This window comes from Rhodnius prolixus, unplaced genomic scaffold, assembly GCF_049639745.1.
Source record: "Rhodnius prolixus isolate KJV_2025 unplaced genomic scaffold, Rpr scaffold_2, whole genome shotgun sequence".
In the NCBI taxonomy this organism is placed as follows: domain Eukaryota; kingdom Metazoa; phylum Arthropoda; class Insecta; order Hemiptera; family Reduviidae; genus Rhodnius; species Rhodnius prolixus.
The window spans coordinates 33,837,098-33,857,898 of NW_027411592.1; the positions used below are offsets into that span (position 1 = coordinate 33,837,098).

Here is a 20,801-nt window from a genome sequence, read left to right on the forward strand (position 1 = left end):
ATTTTCCAGGATTCCTTTTATCTTCGTATGAGAAATTACGTTTGTTTTGCAAGAAAAGTGTTCACGAACACGCAACAGTGTTAATTTATCAAGTTGTTTAATTCATTGAAAACTCTTTTAGATGGACCAGTAGTCAATTTTTAAGTAGATTGTCTTAAAATAAGGAAGTCAAAGGTTACAAATTGCACTTTAAACATTTACTTCTGATCTTACTGAAATATTTGAGAAAATGTTAGGAAATATTTTAAACAAATATTTCAAAAAATCTGCTAAAACTGTGTAACTCGACAACATTTGGTGAATCGATAATTTAAATATCTTATTTAAATTACATTAATTTATTAAACAATTAATTTGGTAATATTACGTAGGGCAATTTAATAACATACTTGGACCAATAATAAAGCCTGATATAATCTCCTTAACAAAAACTTACAGTTTAAAAAGTTAAGTATAAGGGTTGATTAAACGCCAAAAGGTACACAAATCAGCAAGTACCCAACATTTCATTAATACTTCATTGATATTATTTAAGTAATTTTACCGCATTAATTTTCATTAATATTTGTTAAGAATTTATTAGATGTCACATACCCTTATGCTGGCCATTTTCATCTACAAAATATTTGTTGAAGTAGCACACCGTTTAACTTAGATTGACTGTAATATCTATTTATCTATAATAATCAAACTATTAATTACAGGTGAAAAAGAAAACGTTATAAAAAATAAAAAAATATGAGGCTAAAAAATTCATAAACGTTTTTTAAAAATTGCTCACACCAACATACATCAATGATTTTATTTATTTATTTTTATTTTTAAATAAAAATCGTCGGTTTAAGTTCATTCTTCGATTAAAGTAATTGTTATTTTATGTAGCAGTCAATCTGGCTTTATCGTAAATAATATAGTTTTCTTCAATTACATTCTCCATCTAGGTATTCATCCCACAATGTTATATATATGTAATATAAAATAAATAAGATATGCATATTTTTAGGGCAGCTAATTATTCCAGTATTTTACTATAAGTAAAATTAGGGGAACTAAATTAAATTACAATTGAGAAATGAATAATTATTGTTGAATAATCTACTTGTTATTAACTGTGTGTTATTTGTCCTCACGAATATTTCGGTAAGACGAATTCAAGACTGAAATATTGTTTTAAATCCTCCGTGATTCAAATTTAAACAGTAGCCGACTCTAAATTTGTCTTTTTCTAATTTAACATGCATGTATATGTGACATCTTCAGAATAAAGGGCACATTAAAGAGAAATCAGAAGATAATTTGGAATAGAGTTAAAATAAAGTACCTATTTATACGAAGATATAATATACATTTTATCACAATTATAACTATTATGAATGAACTAGCCAGCATAAGGGTATGTGACATCTAATAAATTCTTAACAAATATTAATGAAAATTAATGCGGTAAAATTACTTAAATAATATCAATGAAGTATTAATGAAATGTTGGGTACTTGCTGATTTGTGTACCTTTTGGCGTTTAATCAACCCTTATACTTAACTTTTTAAACTGTAAGTTTTTGTTAAGGAGATTTTTGTACCTTTTGGATAGATTTTCCTTTTTGTCTATTAGCAAAGTTACGTCTGCTTTACAGATTTTTTTAAAATTTGGAATAAGCTATTCTATCATTATAACCTGATAAGGTGTTAAATCGGAACCGTAACTACCACTGGAGAGATCTTTTTAAAGAATGGTTATAGTTGCGGTCCCCAAACCATCCTCAATAACCATTTTTTTTTAGAAAGCGTTTTGAATAAAATAGGAAGGTATTTGTACGTAAATAGCAAAATTAAACTGCGATTTCAGTACTTCCTTTTAAGGGGAGCAAGAAAAATAAACTGCGATTACAGTACTTCTCCCTAAAAGGCAAAGATTTTGTATCGAACGACAATTCATTGATGTAAATCGGTTCACTCATTGATAATTTTAACGATTGCAGTACTTCCTCTTAGTAGGTGTAAGAGCATGATGGCACTTCACAGCCACGTAGAGGAGCTTTAATCACTTCTTCGTGCTAAATTTTATCAAAATCGGACTAAGCTTTGTAGAAATATTGGTAATAATAGTTTTAGAAAGGGCCTTATTTGGGTGGGGCAAACTTCCCTCCTTATGAGGCATAGCGTCGAGACTTTTAAAGTGCAAATCTGTACAAAATTTCGATTCGAATGACACTTCATTCATGAAAATCGGTTCACGTGTCGATAATTTGAAACGATTGCTATACTTCCCCTTAACAAGTGTAAGAGCTGATCGCCGCTTTAATGTTACGTAGGGGAGCCCTAACCCTATCATCCTACCAAATTTTATCAAAATCGGGCCAAGATTTATAGAGTAATTAGTAATAATAATTTTGGAGGGGGCCTTACATAAAGGGGGCTAACTCCTCTCCCATTCGATGTACAGGGCCGAGACCCCCAAAAGGCACATCTACATAAAATTCCGAATCGAATGACACCTCATTCATGAAAATCGGTTCACGCGTTTAGGCGCTACGTTGTTTACAAAAAAGGTAACAAGAACAAGAACAACAACAACAACAACAACAACAAGAACAAGAACAAGAACATTTTTTGAAAAAGCCGTTTTTGCTCATTTTCGGCAACTTTTCTCTCGAAACCTATTAGATCTGGGTGGTTGCAAAAAAATTACAGTTATAAAGGAGGGTTCGGAGTAAGATTTAAAGAAAATTTGGGAATTTTATCTTTTATAGAAAAATAGAAAAAAATTGTCAAAGTTGGGTGTTTTTCAACGTTACACTTTTTCGTGCAGTTTTTGATGGTCAACCCTTATACAACTGTCCTACCGGACAGTTTTAATACATTGATGAAGGTATGCTTTCTAATTAATATTGCGCCCCTCTGTGCCCTACTATAAATTATCTACTATTGATGAGTGATTAATTGCGATGTTCCTATTTAGGACGTAATTCCAGAATAAAATCGATTATGTTATTGCATGTCGTGTATTTTATTTTAGATTCAATAATTGAAGATTTCAATAACAGGTGTACAAGATGTAATAAGAGTCTTAAACAAAGTAGAAGTCAGTTTAACTGCGGTGTAAATATCTGTTAAGTGCACTAAGAAGAGCGGTATCAGACCTGGAACACTTACAATGATGTCCTCTAGGGTAATAAAAAATACTTAACATAGTCTACTCTAACATGGTCACTCCGGGATTCCGGGTAACGAACTAGCTGATGAAACAGCAAAGGAAGGAGCTGCGATAATAACAAAGACTCCTCAGTCCATTATCCTATCGACGTTGTAGAACTGAGGTGGAGCAGTGGATTTTGAAGGAACATCGGTAACGGTGGAGATCCCGAGCTGACTGCCGTCAGGCTAAGGAAATTCTTGGCCAGCCAAAAACGGCTATAGTTGGTTTTTGCAGGTCCCGGATCCGCCAGTTGGACATTACCCAGTCGCCAATTTGCGCCGGCTATGGTGAGTCCAATGAGACTGTGCGGCACTTAGTAGAGGTTTGCCCCGTTTATTCTAAAACTAGATTTCTCGTCTTCGGGACGTTAAATGTTTCCCTGCCGGAGATTGTGGCATCTGGTAATCTTAACGAACTTTCTAGGTTTATTCAGTGCACTGGGCGATTGAGTCGCCATGCTCCCTATCTGGCATCTGGCAAACTTTAGCCGGATTTGTTGTTTTAAAGCCCCGGTATCTCTGATGAGATGAGGAGTGGGCGGGGAACAATGGACATTTTGGATTGCCTGCGTTCCTTCCCCTTTTTGGTGGAACCGCCCTTCTAATACAATCTACAATCTAGTCTACTCAAATTACTCTTTTAATATACATTAAATAAAATCCATCACAACCGGGAATCGAACCTATTAATACCACATTACATCTTAACTTTGCAGGCCTCGCCTCCAACCTCTCGGCTACCGCAGTACATTATACGAGGGGAGCTATAAGCCATTTTCACTAAGTCCTAAAAGGTCCTATTATGGTTCCCTAAAGTGTCAAATGTTTTGCTGAGAATGTTGACGCAAAGAAAATACTACTTGGGACAATAAGCGAGGTTTTGCTTTTGGGTTCGCTAAACTAACTAGTCGCAGACAACAATAGGTATGCCTCTGATCTGTGGAGGTATTATGTGAGGGGGTTCTTCTTTAGTGGATTGGAATATCCGCAGAATCGGCAAGCTCCATAAAGCAGTGGTTAGTCCTCTTCCCCAATGATTAACTCAACCTCCAATCAGATTGCGCCTTTCAAACAGTTTAACCAAATAGGTGCCTACGTCAGTGACAATAAGTCACCATAAGAATTGTGACAATTCAGCAGAACGGTATAGCTGAGTAGTTAGGTTTATCTTCCATCATAGAATTCTGAATTAATTTATAAAAACAGCTAATTAGGAAAATAGTAGTGCCAATAAAATAAAGTTATTACTATTCTCTAACCATTTGAGTGGTCGAGAAATTTTGCAAATTATTACCACTCAGGGTAATAATTGTGCTTGGGAAATTTCGAGTAAATTAACTCGTGCCTTGTTTTAATTAGACGGTGACGGACAGCATCAAACAAGTCAAGCTCTTAGAACCTAGAGAACTCACCAAATGTGTCTAAAAGTGGTGCTGCGCTGAATAGGCAAGCAAGTGCCAGCCAATCCGAAACTGCTACTACCGCTCAAGCAGAGACTGCTGTGAATCTCTGGGATTTTCTTCTGGGACTTCTCAAACTGGCCGCAGGAGCGCTCTACACTTTTCACTAGTTCTTAAGACTTGGAGGACTTCATACACATTGTAACAAAGAATCACATATATTATCTCCTCAAGATCTCCTGGCTCAAGCATCACGGAGGTCTTCTCATTTTCTACAACTCAATTCCGCCCTGCGTTACATTTCAATTTTTCAGTAATTCTCGGTACTTCCAGATAGTTCAAATAGAAAAAAATCATTTTTTCCACTCCTTATTTTGGACAAATTTAAAAATACTAAACATAATTGAAGCAATGCTTCAAAGCTTTCTAAATTACAGACAAGGTTCTGAAAACAGTTTCTACTTAAACTTATAAAAAAAAAGTGATATATGTGTCTCTGTCAACTGATAGGCTTAAGATATAAACAATTAGCTGTTGAATTCTGAAACCAGACGAATATTTGTTTTTTTTCTTGTTTAACTGATGAACTTTAAGATATGTGTAGTGGAAGTTGTGAATATAAAAGTGTGACAGAATTGAAAACTAACACCTTACATCAGAAAGAAAGTATAGAATTCGCAGATCAGAGAGCAACTTTACACAAAATATAAGCCTCCCCATACATATGTGCACGTTCTTGCCCATACTTTGTTCTGTTTTAACACTTGATCTATGTATATACATGTCTAGGTTAGCTTGGGATTGTATTCCTATATTTCTGCTACATAAAGTTTTATTACGGCTCAACGGGTTATATGAGTTCCATTGCTATTATTAAAGGTCGTGGCGTACATACCACAGAATTGCACTACAAGGGGTGTTGGAATATTACCACGTTTTACTGGAGTCCCTCGGGACACTTCTCATGCAAACTCTTCTATCCCGCTGACCAATTCACAAACACTCACAATGGTACCTCTATAGCGAAGATGAAATATTTATACATTATCACTGTAATTTTATTAGTTTTTCCCTTAAAATTCATCTGTATGAAATAATTAAAATTCCAATAATATTTATCTCTGCAAATTTACAAAGACCCACTCTCATAAAGGTAAGAAAATGTTACCATAAATCAACTGCGTGCTATATAGAGTAGAGGGCCTAGAATACTCCTTGCGGAACACCTGCTTCCAGAAAGGAGATATCCTTATCGACCCTCATACTATCCTCTCCAGATACTATGATGATACTGTTATCCTCTAATTTGATCCTGACCTAGTAATCTCCCAAAGAAATATGCAGGATCTTCTTACAAGTTTAGAGAAATAGTTTCGTAGGTGGAGGGTAAAAAAACAAATGGAACTTAGTCTCGGCATATTACTTCATTCTTCTTTTTGCCTTCTCTATACTAAAACCCATCCTCTGATATCGTCCGCTACCTTGGGCTGTTCATCGATATAAGACTAACATGGAAACCTCCTACGCAATTTAAGTGACAAGAAATGATCACTCGATAACGACAGCTCAAAAGACAATTAGACAATAGATCACTAGAGAAGAAACGTCTATTTATAACAGTTTTCTTAAACCAATGTGGACCTACGGCATCGAACTATGAGGAAAAATATTTAATATTTTATAATAATAACAAAAACATCAATAAGAAATAAATTTTTTAAAATGTTGGCTATTATTATGTAGTTTTTATTTTATTTTTTAGCAACCCTTAATAATATGAAAAAAGGAAGGGATTAGCTACGCGGTTAGCGTACTGGACTCCCACGCGGAGGTCTCGGGTTCTAATCCAGCTGCTGACCCTTAGATTTTCTCTTCCTAGGAGCTTCTTACAGCTCACTGTCCGGTGATGGACAGTGGTGTCTATAACGAGAGAACACTGTCCGGAGGCTGGCAGTGCACTGAAAAAAGCTCCGGGCGCTAATAACCTCAGCTGTTGACGAGCCAAAAAAAAAAAAAAAAAATGAAAAAATAAGTCTAAATTATATTCTGAGAAAAGTATCTTTTAAAGGTGTTTCTTCTGTTCAATTTCATGTTTTCCATCTGTAAAAACAAGGCTGTAACTTCGACGCTACTTTAAGTTAGGAGACATTTGCACGCAGTTACCGCACGAGTTGGACAACACTACAGTAAACGGACTTCCACATGGATCTTTTTAGTCAAAACTCAAAATAGAAAAGCTGCTGGAAAACAAGCCATTCAGTAAAACATTTTATTTACTATCACACAATGCCTTTACTACGAAACTAACAAAGATGCTACGATAGCACTCTCACAATTACAATCTAAGTCTCATTAAAGTATGTTTCGAGCTCTGGAAGATCTAAATCATGGAAACGAAATTTACATGTTAACAAATTCAGTTGTTTTAACTTTCGATCGTTTAAATCAAAGCACATCGTTACCTCATCATAAAGATCTTCGCTATCTTCGATCGACAGCAAACAAGAAACACTCATGTACCGAAAATTTATCTGTAGATGATAAAGAAATACTCGATAAACGATCAAAACCAGAAATTAAAGAGCCATAAAAATACGTATTTGGACCTACGGCCAGCACACTAAACGGTACAAAACGTAAAGAATAAATCTTTACATAACATCAAGCAATCAATGTCCCAAATTATATCACAAACAGGACTTTACAACTGACCTTAACGCCCTTAAGGGACCTTAAACGGATTAAAACAAAAAATCCACTAAACACTAAGCCACACAATAACACATCCATAAACTTGTTCTCTCTAACCATCACTGGGAATCCTTGCAGACGTTTGCAATGCCGTGAGACATCCTGTCATAGGAAGAGGAGTAACCTTCTAGGAAGGTGATACTCCAATACTGCATGTACAACTCAGCAAATTTACTCATGCTAATAGTTTTCAAATGGTAAATAACTATGTATAATAAATGTCCAGAAAAAAAAAGTCCAAAGTTTGAAGCTTTATTTTTTTTGTTAATTGTGAGTTTTGAAATTGTATCTCTTTGTACCAAAATATTTTTTTTTAATTGGAAATTCATTTACACGTTGTAGTAACGTTTCTTTGCCTTAGTATGTAAGTTTGGACCATTTATCTATGTAAATATCATGGTTGTGAAGAGTATATAGGCACTGCAGCCTGAAACCTCCTTTTGTATATCTATTTTAAATTGTAAATAAACTTTTTCAAACTCAAACATTTACACGTAATTGTTAGTCAGTTTTGAAAGGTTAATTTATTATTTGGCTGTAACAGATTCTACAAAATTCACTAAATGTTTCTGCTACATCGCCGCGGTTTGAATTCCAAATTTGGCGATTTCACACCCATTTCGTTTTCATCGTGCCCCTCAATTAGTTTCTAATAAACATTGTATCTGACAGTTCGAAATGTTTCATTAGCATCAAAGCATTAATGTACGTAAAATAACATTTCATAGCAATTAGCATATATTTGTTCTGGAACTTAGAAGTTAAAACTACGTAAACTGGGTACAAAATAGGTTTTTGTAAATTACTGCTTTAATTCTAAATACATGGTTAAACAGCTTCATAATTTTACATAAGCATTACTAAAATTAAAAAGTCCCATTTCAGTAAGAAGAACAAATATTTCTTTTAAGTTAGCAAAGGCAAGTTCTGTAGAATGAGTGAACAGAATAGTGGAGAATAACAAATAAAACGTAAAAGAAAAATTTAATGAACAAATGGTTTGGTGAAGAAACAGTCCATCCGGGAAAGCCAATTAGACTTGACAGGGGATGTGTGTTGTTGGCCACAGAGTGAAGTTTCCGAAATGAATTGTAAGAACTGAAAAAAAGGAATCGAATTTGCCAATTGAGAGTTTAAGAACTTCTGATATTCCAAAAATTTAGGTACGGTAGGAAATCCTCTAACTACAGACTTTATTTTGAAAATCATTTAAGAAATTTTTAATTGATGAAACTTCTGACCGTTTAGGCAGATTCCAGAGGGAAACTGAATGATGGACAGCCAAGTCCGAAAGTGATCTGAAGAAAGAATCAAGAACAGATTCTGGAAAAATCTCCTCTCCGTGAATCTGCAAATGCAAAGGGACTAAAAGAGAACTGAGGAAGGAAAATATACTTTATAACGAGAGATAGTTTGGACGAATGTTTTCTTAAAAAAATAAATTTTCTTTATATTTGTATTAATAATTTTTTTTTATAATCTTTTATTGGAATTTACAACTGCAACGTTTGTTGCAACAAGCAAATGTGGTACCTGATAAAGAATACGTGAAAATCACGAGTGGAGAAGGCACCCAGTGGTGGCACTCCAGTAACGTGCTTTGCTCTCACGATAAGAGAAAATCAGGAGGCCATCTTCTCTTCAATCTCCTTAGAGGATTACCTGGTAATGTGGAGGAAGATAGGTGTTCTATGAGAGGGTTAGGATGAGCTGCTGTAGAGGAATGAAATTTGAGAAAACGAGTGTTAGCAAGATCTGTAATGAAAGGGATTTTGAGGTCATTATAGATAATGAGGTTAGATACATAGAACGGAGCGTTAAGAAGTTTTCGAAGTCTGGAGGCGTAGTGAGCGTAATTAATAATAATTAAAAAAATGTTTTATTGTAACCAATTTATACAATAACTATAGTTAAATTTAGACAAATATTGCATGACAATGCACAATGATCCGTCTGCCGAGATTGACGATTCCTGATAGAAAATTTATAATAACATTTGTTATTAGCGCAGTAGTACTGGACTCCCACGCGGAGATCCTCAGTATGAATCCAGATCTCTTCCAGCTCACTGACCGGTGGTGGACATTCTTCACTCTTAATCCTTACTGCTTAATCCAATGATGGACAGTGTATTCTGTAACGAGAGAAGAACCATCCAAAGGCCGACACTCAAAAAGCATGAAAACCTACTAAAGAATGAAGACCTAAGATGGTGACACGTCTTTAAAAAACAGGAAAATAATAATAATAATAATAAATAAATAAAAAATAGCATCATTTTACCCTGTATGTATCATTATACCCAATTAGGACTTACCAGAAATGTCAATTTTTTACAAAGCATTAGGTATACTTAATGTGATAAATAATTGCCAAATACTTTGTAAATATTTTTTGTAAATGAACTTAACACAAGACATCATTAAATTTGGTTAAATGGCCTTTTTAGGTACCGTTTTCGTGAATAGTAATTTTGAATACTAAGATTTACGCTTGGCTCTGGGTGGCCAGATGATTTTAGAAATGAGATACTACTGCTGTGCAAACAACCTACACGATGAACAAAGGTTAGGAAAAACTGGTTTAGAACTATTAACTTTTTTCTTTTTTTTTTTTAATTTATTTTGTAATTTACAATCTGTATACATTGTATACAATAAGTATATGGAGAGAGTGATGAACTGGTGCGGGAGGAGAAAAACTACCCAGCGGTAGCTCTCTCTATATAATAGAGGAGAATACGAGGAGGAGAGAGGAGAGATAGGAGAGTAATGATTTAGGTCTTCAGTCTATAAGAAAGACACGGGGTCACTGGCGATTCAGTCGGCGAGGAGTATTAGGGATGTCAGAGGAAGCGAGAGACAGTACAAGAGGATTAGAGCTAGTCGAGAGAGCAGTATGGAATTTTTGGTATTTAGTCTTGGCGAGTTGGTCTATGAAGGGGATGTTGTGGTCGGTGTGAAGAGTGAGGTTAGTCACGTAGAAAGGAGCGTCAGCTATCTGTCGAAGGAGTTTTGATTGAAATGTCTGTACAGTCCGTATGTTTGTAGGTTTGGCTGAACCCCACAGTTCTAGTCCGTAAGTTTACTTAGGTTTGAGGATAGTGTTGTATGTTAAACGTTTGAGTTCTAATGGCAATTTGGAGCGTCGTCCAAGTAGTCTGTAAAGAAGTTTCGCACGTTTTGTAATTGCTTGTCTTTCAAGTCTAGTGTGTGGGTTCCACGTGAATCGTTTGTCTATGTAGAGCCCAAGGTAGCGCACCGGATCTGTACAAGGAAGAGGATTACTGGTGAAGAGGACAGGTGGACAGGAGCCCCGCCGAAGAGTAAACGTGGCATGCTGGAATTTCTGGGTTCATTTTAATCCGCTACTTCTTTGCCCAGGATTCTATTTTATGTAAGTGTGTCTGTAACTTGTATGAAGCTGATGAAGGATGTGTACTTGTTAACAAATAGTAGTTAATTTGGGATTTTTGTTTTACAAATTTAAAGAAAATTCAACTTCCCCAAAAATAGAAAAACTTTATTTAAAAATTACATAAATAAAAACAGAAACAAAAAAATAGTTTAACAAAAAAGATAAATCTGGCGAATTTTTAAAAGGGAATCAAGACTATTCACATTTTAATTGGTTTGGAACGTTTCATTCAGTCTGCACTTAGGGATGAACTACAAGGACGGCAAACTGAAAACAGTTTTGTAGTATGGGAAGACAAAAACCTTTACGGAGTGTATAATTGTTTAGAATTTATTTTGTCTACCATGCTGTGTAAAACGTTTTCTAAAAAGAGGAGAGACTGTGATGGACCAGGTGAGGTGAGAAGAACTGTGCCGTTAACAAGCCGACCAGCTCCCCTAACAGGGTACACAAAGATGGAAGCTCTGATGTAGTGCATATCTAGAGCTGAAACTTCCACCTTCCCCGCTCAGCTCAGCAAATGGATCGTTAGCGCCGCCACACGGATACTCTCTTCACCACCATATCTGCCCATCAGCCAGCTTCCGCTCTACACGGATGGAAAACTTCCTGCTCATCTTTTAAGTACATACCGTTTAATAACTTCCTTCAATGGAAGTGGAAACCTACGATTCTTCAGATAAAGGAAGGAGATGATGTGCCCCTTCGGGTAAATTAAGCAAAGTAGAGCAAGACCCACTATGTGTGAAATGTCTGACAACTAGATAAGACAGCCTGTCAACTCTTCACCATCTACTTGTCCTCTAGCAACACTCTGTAATTATCACAATTAGACAAACTGTTTTAGCACGGACAGATTACAAGACCAGAGTTTAGGCACGAACTAGTCATCCCAGCACATTCCTTCCTTACGATCTAATCCTTTAATTAATTTTACCTCTTCCTTTTGCTAGATAATGTTCCATTATTGATTAAATAAAAATTTATTAATTTGATGGCAAACCGTACTTGATTTTTAGAAGTGGAATATTGAATACTCAAATGATACGTGACCTAAAACTCCTCAACTGATACAAATCTTTAAGTATTTAAACTTTAAAATAATGACCACGATGAAGTTATTACATGTACGATCATTTTTATAATTAGTCAAACAAAATGGAATTTATATTTACCAAAGGTTTTATAGAGAGCTTAGTAAATCCTGGAACGCTGTTTAAGGAATAAATCACGGGTTTGATCGGCATAAAATATTTCGAGTAAATGCAGAACTTAGAAACCACTAAGATTAGGTGGGCACCAGTTTATGGTTGCTGGCATTCATAGGACATAGTACGTAGCGGAAGTATCATTGGTTGGTGTTAGTTAACACGGGATGTACTCTGTCAGGAGCAGAAAGAAACTACTTATATCTAGTTTGATTGCTATGAGATGTTTGGCTCCCTGCAGCTAAAAGAGAACATATCGCAACAAAGCTTGGTTGGAAAGATACTGCTACAAGTAAGAAGGTATCTACTAGTCTATCTAGGGCAGGGATGGCGAACCTTTTTTGAGACGTGGGTCAAATTTTGTTCATTTTCTTTTTTAGTACTAGCTCTTGGGTCACTAATGCCCATTTGCACAAGAGTTAAGTTTAAAAACTTTATATTAAAAACTGAATATTTTTAAAACTAAACATCTTTAAAATTCAGTTGGCTTAACGTGTAAAACGAAACGAAACAAGTGCTATGGGAGTCTCTTTTTTACAAACATAACTGAACAAAACCTTACAAAAGTGTGTTTTATCTGAAGAAAAATCTAAATATGGTTATTTGCTTTGGGTTGTCGATTTTTTTAACAAACAAAATATGAGTAAAATTATACATTTTATTTGATATTTTGTAAACACTTTTGCTTTATTTCAAATACTACAAAAGCATTTGTCGTCATTTGCGTTTTAGAACTGTAATGATCAAACTAAAGTTTATAGATAGCATTTAAATTGCTTTTGTGTCAATGAGTGATAGAAAAAATACAGATAGAATATAAATTATCCACACAATTAGAAAATCTAAATCAACCCGCGTAAACAAACAAATGGTTGCCTAGCAATTGTGGGTTAGTGAAAAAACTTGCGCGGGTCATAGGTTCGTCATCACTGATCTAGGGGATGGTATAATAAGGATCTGGTGCGTTGCCGAATATAAACCTTCTTTATCTCAAATTTCATAATTATGGTTAAAACATATTTTATCCATTGGATAAACAAATTAATAGGGGCGCATTTTGGTGTAGCGAATTTATAAGTGGGAGAACCACAATTGAATCTAGAATTTTTATGAAAAAATGTTAATAGTAAAGTATGTGCTTCTGGCTCCAACCACGACCCCTAATTGGCACTTGGACGATAAGCCCTGCCCGCATACAAACAAATAAATCGAAAATGTAGTTAACGATGGTATCCCATGTTGAATAATTCAACCTGCTAAAATATTCTACATTGTTACTTTGGATTCCATTTGAACACATCAATTTTCATACCATCTTGACAATAATCCACCATTTGTGCTAATGGCCGTCTAAAAGGATACATTAAAAAACATCATTTTAGGCGGTATGACTCATCATTCAAAAGTCAGACCGCCCTTTGAGACACAGTCATTAAAAATAGAGCAAGTAACAGTAAAATGTTGCTTAAAATTATATAATTGTTTTTAAAATCCTAATAATTATGAAATGATAAGCGTAATTTGATAGCTAATTTATTTTTGTTAATGATCTACTATAAAGACGTTTGAGATGTTGATTCTTAGTCTCGATGCTACAAAAAAACATTACAATTAATAAATAGTAATTGTTAAAAATAGAAAAGGCAATAGTGACCTGAGTATCATTCCACCACATGTGGAGCCTGTAGTTCCTGAGAACGGTTGGATTGTCGTTAATGTGATCCAGAGCCAATTTGACGGCTGGCATGACACCGCGTCCAATATGTGATTCTGGCACGTGTCGACCATAAGGGAAGAAACCGGCGATATAGAGGTCATGTCTCTTGTTTGGACCGGTCGGCCTTTGAGAGGCGGCTAGGAGGCAGCAGGTGCACAACAACGCTGCCCCCACCCGCCCCACGCCATCCGACCACATCGGTCAACACCACCTGTAACCACACACACAAATCTGAGATTTTTTCTTATTTATTACTTTTAAATATTAATCTATAATTTAGGTTTAAAATAATCTTTTAACAGCTACTAATTCTACTAAACAAGAGACTCTTAGAAGTTGCCACAGTCACTTGTGTTCTAAATCGTTTGGGTGTATAACGCATGCCTTGCAGATTACTTTCAAAATACACAGCTTTCAGGAAGAACTATCATGTTCGGAGGACAGCCATCATGTCTTGTTTTCCGCTCACAACACACAGTAACCGTGCGATCACTAATACGGAAATGCAGCAAGGGAAAGAGTTTTATGAAATAAAAAATCCTTGTTACAAAAAGTAGATTTATTTTCAACAAAGATTGTCCTGAGGGAAATGTACGAGATGTGGCTATTAAATAACGAGACTGATGCTGCTACAGAAGAACTATGCATGTGCCAAATCCTAACGACCGACGGCTGGGCAGGTAAAGCCTTCTCTTTGGATTGCAGCGTCTCACGTGTTTGTAGAGAAATCTGTCTGACCGGAACCGTCGTTTGTGTAAGAGGTGTTAGTTTCGTTTTGCCGAAAACATGATACTACACAAGAGCAACGAATTGTCGTGAAATTTCACATGAAACTTGGAGAAACCGCTACTGAAACTTATCTGTTATTAAAAGAAGTTTATGGCGATGAATGTTTATCACGTGCGCGAGTTTTTGAGCGTTTCCAAGATGGCCGAGAAGACGTCGGAGATGATGACCGCCCGGGTTGCCCTTCCACTTCCAAAACGGATGAAAATATAGATTATAATTAATCAACATTACTACCGTGAAGTGCTTGCTCAACTCCGTGAAACAGTAAGGAAAAAACGACCCGATTTGTGGAAGAACAAGTCGTGGGTTCTCCATCAAGACAACGCGCCGGCACACACTGCATTGTCTGTGAAGTCGTTTCTAGCCAAGTACTTCATCCCAGTTTTAGGCCATCCGCCTTATTCGCCTGACCTGGCCCCATGTGACTTTTTATCTGTTCCTCAAAGTCAAAATTTGCATGGGAGGGGTTTATATTGAAGGTGGCAATAACTAAATATGTATAAATTTAAAATAAAATGTTTTACAGCAATAGTCTCGTAATTTAATTGCCACAACTCGTACATGAGAATGAAATTTAGAAAATCAATATTAATACACTTAAAATGTTTTTCAATCTAATAGCAATATTAAATGTAATTATTAAAAAAATTGAAAAATATTAAACCGAGATTTTTGTTTTGGCCTCAACTTCCCCTCAAATTCGCCATTACTTCCCTGGTCTTCCTTTACATAAATAGTGGGTGATCTATGTATCTGTAATATGCACTTTTAGTAAGGATGCGTGAAAGTTTATTATATTTTATTTTATTAGTCCTTAAGTAGTTATATAATCTGGGTAAATGTTTGGGTGAGTCAGATTTGTGTTTAAATTGATCGGAAATGGACAGTCCGACTGCAATATCGTCAAGCTAGTACTTGCTGCAGGCTGAGATTATGTGATTTACATCAGCAGTTGATTCTTCATCAGAAGAGAATGAAGAGGTCTACTTGGATGCTGAGGTTGCATATCTGAGGGGCTAGATGTTGGATGTTGTGGAGAACAGCCTCAAGAGGATTGATAATGTGAGGTTGGAGAGAAAAAGTCGGATGTAGACGAGAATGGCAGTTCTCCCTGGAGGACGCCAAGGTCCAAACTAGGGTTGTAGCATCCATTTGGTAATAGTAGTGTAATCCTGGTGATTACCAGTATCTCGGGAGATTAACGCGTTAATTTTTGTTCGGAAATTCTTCCGATTTTATTTTTCTATTGCGGACACCTTCGAAACATTAAGCCAAATTGAATAGTATATAGCTAGTACTTGCTGCAGGCCGAGATTATGTGATTTACATCAGCAGTTGATTCTTCATCACAAGAGAAGGAAGGTCTACTTGGATGCCGATAAGTACTAAATGGTGAGGTGAGTAATTATGGTTAAATCTCAACCTACGGTATGCTAAAATGCTCTACTTTCTGTGGCTTCAGTGGAACCTTAGTTTTACTGAAATGGAAACTTGTATGGAGCAGTAGAATTTTCCCTTTTACGGTTATAGAAATCGAGGAAATTTTAACCCATTTACTGAGAAGATTCTTTTTATAGAAGTTCTTTATATCTGAGGTTTTTAGTGATTCTAGCAGTGTTTCTTCGAGTCGGCTGGCCAGTTTCGAGCCGATATTCGGCGGCCTTCTTATTTCCACCCAATTTGCAGAGTCCTCTCACTCACACCAAATACACATATCTCTGCCAATAGTATTTATTGTTTGTAACATATCTAACGTGCCCAAGAATCTTCTAATGAATACAGCAATGAATGAAAGACAGTGTACAGAAAATATAAGTTTGCATCGGTTTACTGTGGACTCTACCTTGTAGCTCAACTTTCTCGTCAGTATTATTTACGGAAGATGCCCTTGTTGAACTTAAAAGTACGATGGTTTTAGAACCATTGTTAAAATTTGAAAGAGTTTTTTCTTGATTGTATGAAATTAACCTAAAAATCTATGATTTGATCGGATATTATCTATTTTATTAATTACTCGTCAGTGACAGAAGTAGCGCATATCTATGCAATCACGAGCACCTTTTATAGTCAGTTTGCTAGACTGTGATTTGGTTTGTAACGAGTCAGAAGTTTATCGGTCAGTTCGTGTAAATTGAATAATAACTTGTGCAGTACGTGCGTATGTTCTGGTCTGCAGTTTCCTTTCCACTGATCGGTACACGTCATTGTCAGCTGTCAAATGAATTTTTTTTTTTTTTTTTTTACCTGTTGAACCATCCTCTAAGAAAGTTCTTGATCTCATTACATCTCGATATTGTATCGAGAATTCTTCATCTGGTTATATTTTTGGTAAATGTTTGACTGTTTTTTTTTCCCTGATCAGTTGTAGAGATTGAAGTTCAGGGTATTCTTCTTTGCCTTATATTTCGTACTTATTTTTAGTCACAGTAGCGTCGGAATTTTTATTGATTATGTAATTTTTAATAATGTTATTTTGCGTAATTTTGCCTGGACAATCTCGGTATAGATGCTCACCACGCCAGAGAACAAAGACATTAAGTATCTCCTCTGATACGGGACATTCGCTAAGACATTCAACTAGAAGATGGCTAAGTAGGTACAAACTTGGAATGTAATCTCATCTCTAGATGAAAATGTGGCTCTTTTTTGCTGACGTACTTTATAACCATCAAAACTGAAAAAAAGGGTCATCTGTGGGTTTATAGAGCCATAAAAAATTTAATTAGGAATTACGGACTTCACTTCAGGAAACTACAGACACGCCAGACGAATGCAAGTCATGAAAGAACAAAACTCTACATATGATCATGCAATGCCCCTACTGTGTTTGAAACACGACTTTAACATTCACTTCGCTAGACTTCTTCTTCTTCTTTCCCTATCTCCTTTGCCATGCCGTGAGGCGTGGAGAAGCTGCCCCAATCCAACGCTTCCATCGATCCCTATCCCGTGCCATCCTTCTCATCCCCGCAAGAGAAATTCACTTCGCTAGACATAACACAATAATACTGAAGATTCCACAACAAACTAGGCGCACATGAATCCCATAAAAGTCCAACCAACTCTGAGTATCATCCTGACAGTTGAAGTGTGTGAAGGAGATAGGGAGATCTCTAAGCCAGTTCAAGACCAAAGCCTTGCCTATGCCAATTTACATAAGACTTTAGTTAGCAGATTATATTGTAAATAAATTCTAATAAATAAAACAAAAATTTTTCATTGGTTATTTCCTTTCCCTGAATGTTCACGTGAACCTTCACTTCGCTGCTTGGTAATGCGCAAAACGCCTAAGTTTTAGAGATGTATTCTAATTGAAGAGATTGCTTAAACTTCACTCCTCACTAAAGGATATGCAACTTTATTCTTCGCTTCACATTGCTTGACTCCTCGCTTCACCAGATTTCAGCCGAAAACTTTCAGAGTTGGAGCAACAAAGGGAAATTTGAACAACATTTCGTGTCCAACGACAAGGTCTTTACGCACTTGCCTGGCGACAAATTTAGTCTCCGAACGCTAAGTTTGCTATTTGCTGGGTCTAGGATGTTAGCTGTGCAAGAAACCAGTTAATTATAGAGATTACTTAGAAATGGCTCGAGAAATCTTCGGGCTTTCATCCATTTTAGCCAAGGCCTTGAGCTAAATTGAAAACCTTTATCCATTAAAATATTGTTTGCCATCAAGCTGGCATTGCAAAGGAAATTCGAAGATACCCAACTGAAACTAGAATCGCTCAAGAGCGAAGCAACTAGATTGAAGCTACTGTGTAGTTGCATTGAATCATTGGATACTTATCCAGATTTCTCGCAGACACTCTTCTTCAATTTGTTTACTAACTGGACAACAGAATACAGGACGACATCGTTGGTTGTTCTGTACACGTGGAAATTCTGTACATACGAACGTGTACATTGTGTTTACAAAACAAGAGATTAGTGCGGGCGAGAAAACTATGAATGTGAAAAACAACAGAATTATTTATGAATAAAATATTGTTTTGAACAGATTTTCCTTTTGTATTAAAACATTTTTGACAAAAAGTAGCATCATATTTCTTTCATCAAAGAGGTTTTTATAAATGATTTATGAGAGCGTAATATCACTCGGCTATCAAAATAGACTTGCAGCAGATGTTTCCAGAGTTCAGGAGAAAAAAAACTGGTGATCTCTTTCTCTTTCACGAAGCCTCTCTCATCCTCTTACACACACTAACACACATAAATATAACAAGTGGGAGGGTTCGATGAAGGGTTATGTGCGTGGACTGTTAAGTGGGACCTACTTCAGGTGCCCCGTGTTTGGCTACTTTTTATTTGTTTCAAAAATTTATTTATTTATTTGCTGTGATGCCTCAAATATTTTAAGCAATATAGTCGACCTACATGAAGACACAAGATTCAGACAAAATCAGACTTCCAGTCACCAAAGAATCCTTGCCCCAAATTTTTCGAAATTAAGATATTTTTATCAAATATTTAGGAGAATATTCTTCTGCACTCATCCGACTAGATTTTGCAATCCAGATCCTATGAAAAAAAAAAAAAAAAAAATCCATTTTTGAAGATACTGAATTGAAACAAACCGCACCATGTCCTTTAAGAGGAACATTTCTCATTCTGGAATAGTAAAACAAGTGTCACTTTTTCTAACATATTCAGTCTAGAAAACTCCAAAATGATCCTTGTCCAATGTTCTACCTGTATCAAAGCAGTCCTTGTCCACCGTACGACACAAAAGAATCATCATCAAATTAAAGAGCTTCATTTTTTTCGTTAATATGGAATAAAATGTGTAAAACCATGTTCGCATTTTGAGAATGGATACAAATTTATTGTTAGCTCAAATAAGCTAAATACTGAATCACTTTTAGAGTTAGTACGATTAGATTAGCGGGGTCACCGCAGCCACAAAAAAAAAGTAGTAGTAGGCTTATTGTGCCCTCCCCTTCTGGATCTAGTAGATGAAACCTCCTCTCCTACTAAAGAGGTTGAGGACTTTCCCTACTAGTTCTTTTTGCGCTGCTATCTCGTTTGGTCTCAAAGATCCAGTGGTTTCATAGCGCAATCATTCGATTGCAACGCAATCGAACAGCCAGTGAGAGGCCGTTTCCTCCACATCCTGACAAAATCTGCACAACAGTTCCGAGCTAATAAGCCCCTCCTTATACAGATGACTATGTCCTATGTGTACTGTGTAAATGTATTGGGGTGTAACAGTATATGTTGCTCATGTTCATGTTGTTAGGCTAGGATATCCGCAGGAACGCCAAGTACACTGAAGAAGTGGCTAATCCACTTCCCCCTGCGGGAAGTGAGTACGATAGAAAGCAAAAGTAAATAAAGATTTGTGTCAGACGTAATCTTTAAGGAGAAAACGTGAAAGAAATTATAAATATAATTTAATTCCCTAAAGCATACTTGGAGAATATTTCTCCTTCTGAGAGAATGTTTGCAAAAATTATAAACGGGACATCAATATCTAGATCTCAAATCCATTACAATATATCTATCAATAACGGCCATGTTTTGAGAAAAATCAGACAAAAATATTTGCGAAGAAGGTTATTGGAATGAGGGTAGGTTTCCCCCTAATTTTACCTAAAGAAGACAGTAAATCGTAAAGGAAATTGTTTGAAAGTAACTTAAGGAAATATAGATGGAAGTGGTTTTATGTTTTCTTTCTCGAGTGCGCTTTTATTTAAACAAATTTGCTCTTGAATGGATAGAAATTCAATATTCAAAAGAAAGATGTACCATTATACTGACTCGCCAAGCTCCATTTACATACAAGAAGAAATCAAATAAATAAAAGTAAACAAACATTATGTCGAAAAGGGAGTGGAATATGAATACTGGAGTAAAAGAAAACTGCTTCTTTTATGCTTAGAAGCTTGGGAAAAAAAAAATCATAAAATTTTGTTACGCTAAAGTACCCTACCGGTTACGTTATTTGCATTTTAAGTTACTAATACTTTAAGCAGATAACGCAATTAGATGCAGAATTTTAAACACAAAAGGAAACTTTGGGATGTCTCCATGGAATTCTTTCTGCTGGAGAGCAAACACCAATCTGTCTAATTTTATCTGTTATGAGTTACACAATTTTAAGAAAAATTGTAATTTACATTGATTAAATTGCAAGGATTCTTTCTTTACGTTCTCATACAACCGATGCATAATAAATAGTGAAACAACCAATCAAATTAAAAACTCCACAGACTAAAAAGGTTCACCAGCACTGTGTATGAACATTGCCACTTAAGAAGCAAAATTTAAGATAAGATTAATTTAAGATTTAAGAAAAGATGGCTTCCAGTATAATAGTTTT

The 20,801-nt window shown here is 35.8% G+C and overlaps 1 protein-coding gene across 2 annotated transcripts in view; it reads right to left on the minus strand.

Annotated features, from left to right (window-relative positions):
• The window catches only part of GABA-B-R2 (gamma-aminobutyric acid type B receptor subunit 2), an 802,816-nt gene that overhangs the window by 302,803 nt on the left and 479,212 nt on the right, over positions 1-20,801 (minus strand). For both annotated transcript variants that reach the window (XM_074121125.1, XM_074121124.1), the window contains exon 2: positions 13,626-13,899. In XM_074121125.1, the coding sequence (XP_073977226.1) occupies positions 13,626-13,886 (261 nt within the window). In that variant the 5' untranslated portion in view covers positions 13,887-13,899. The remainder of the gene's footprint in view (positions 1-13,625; positions 13,900-20,801) is intronic.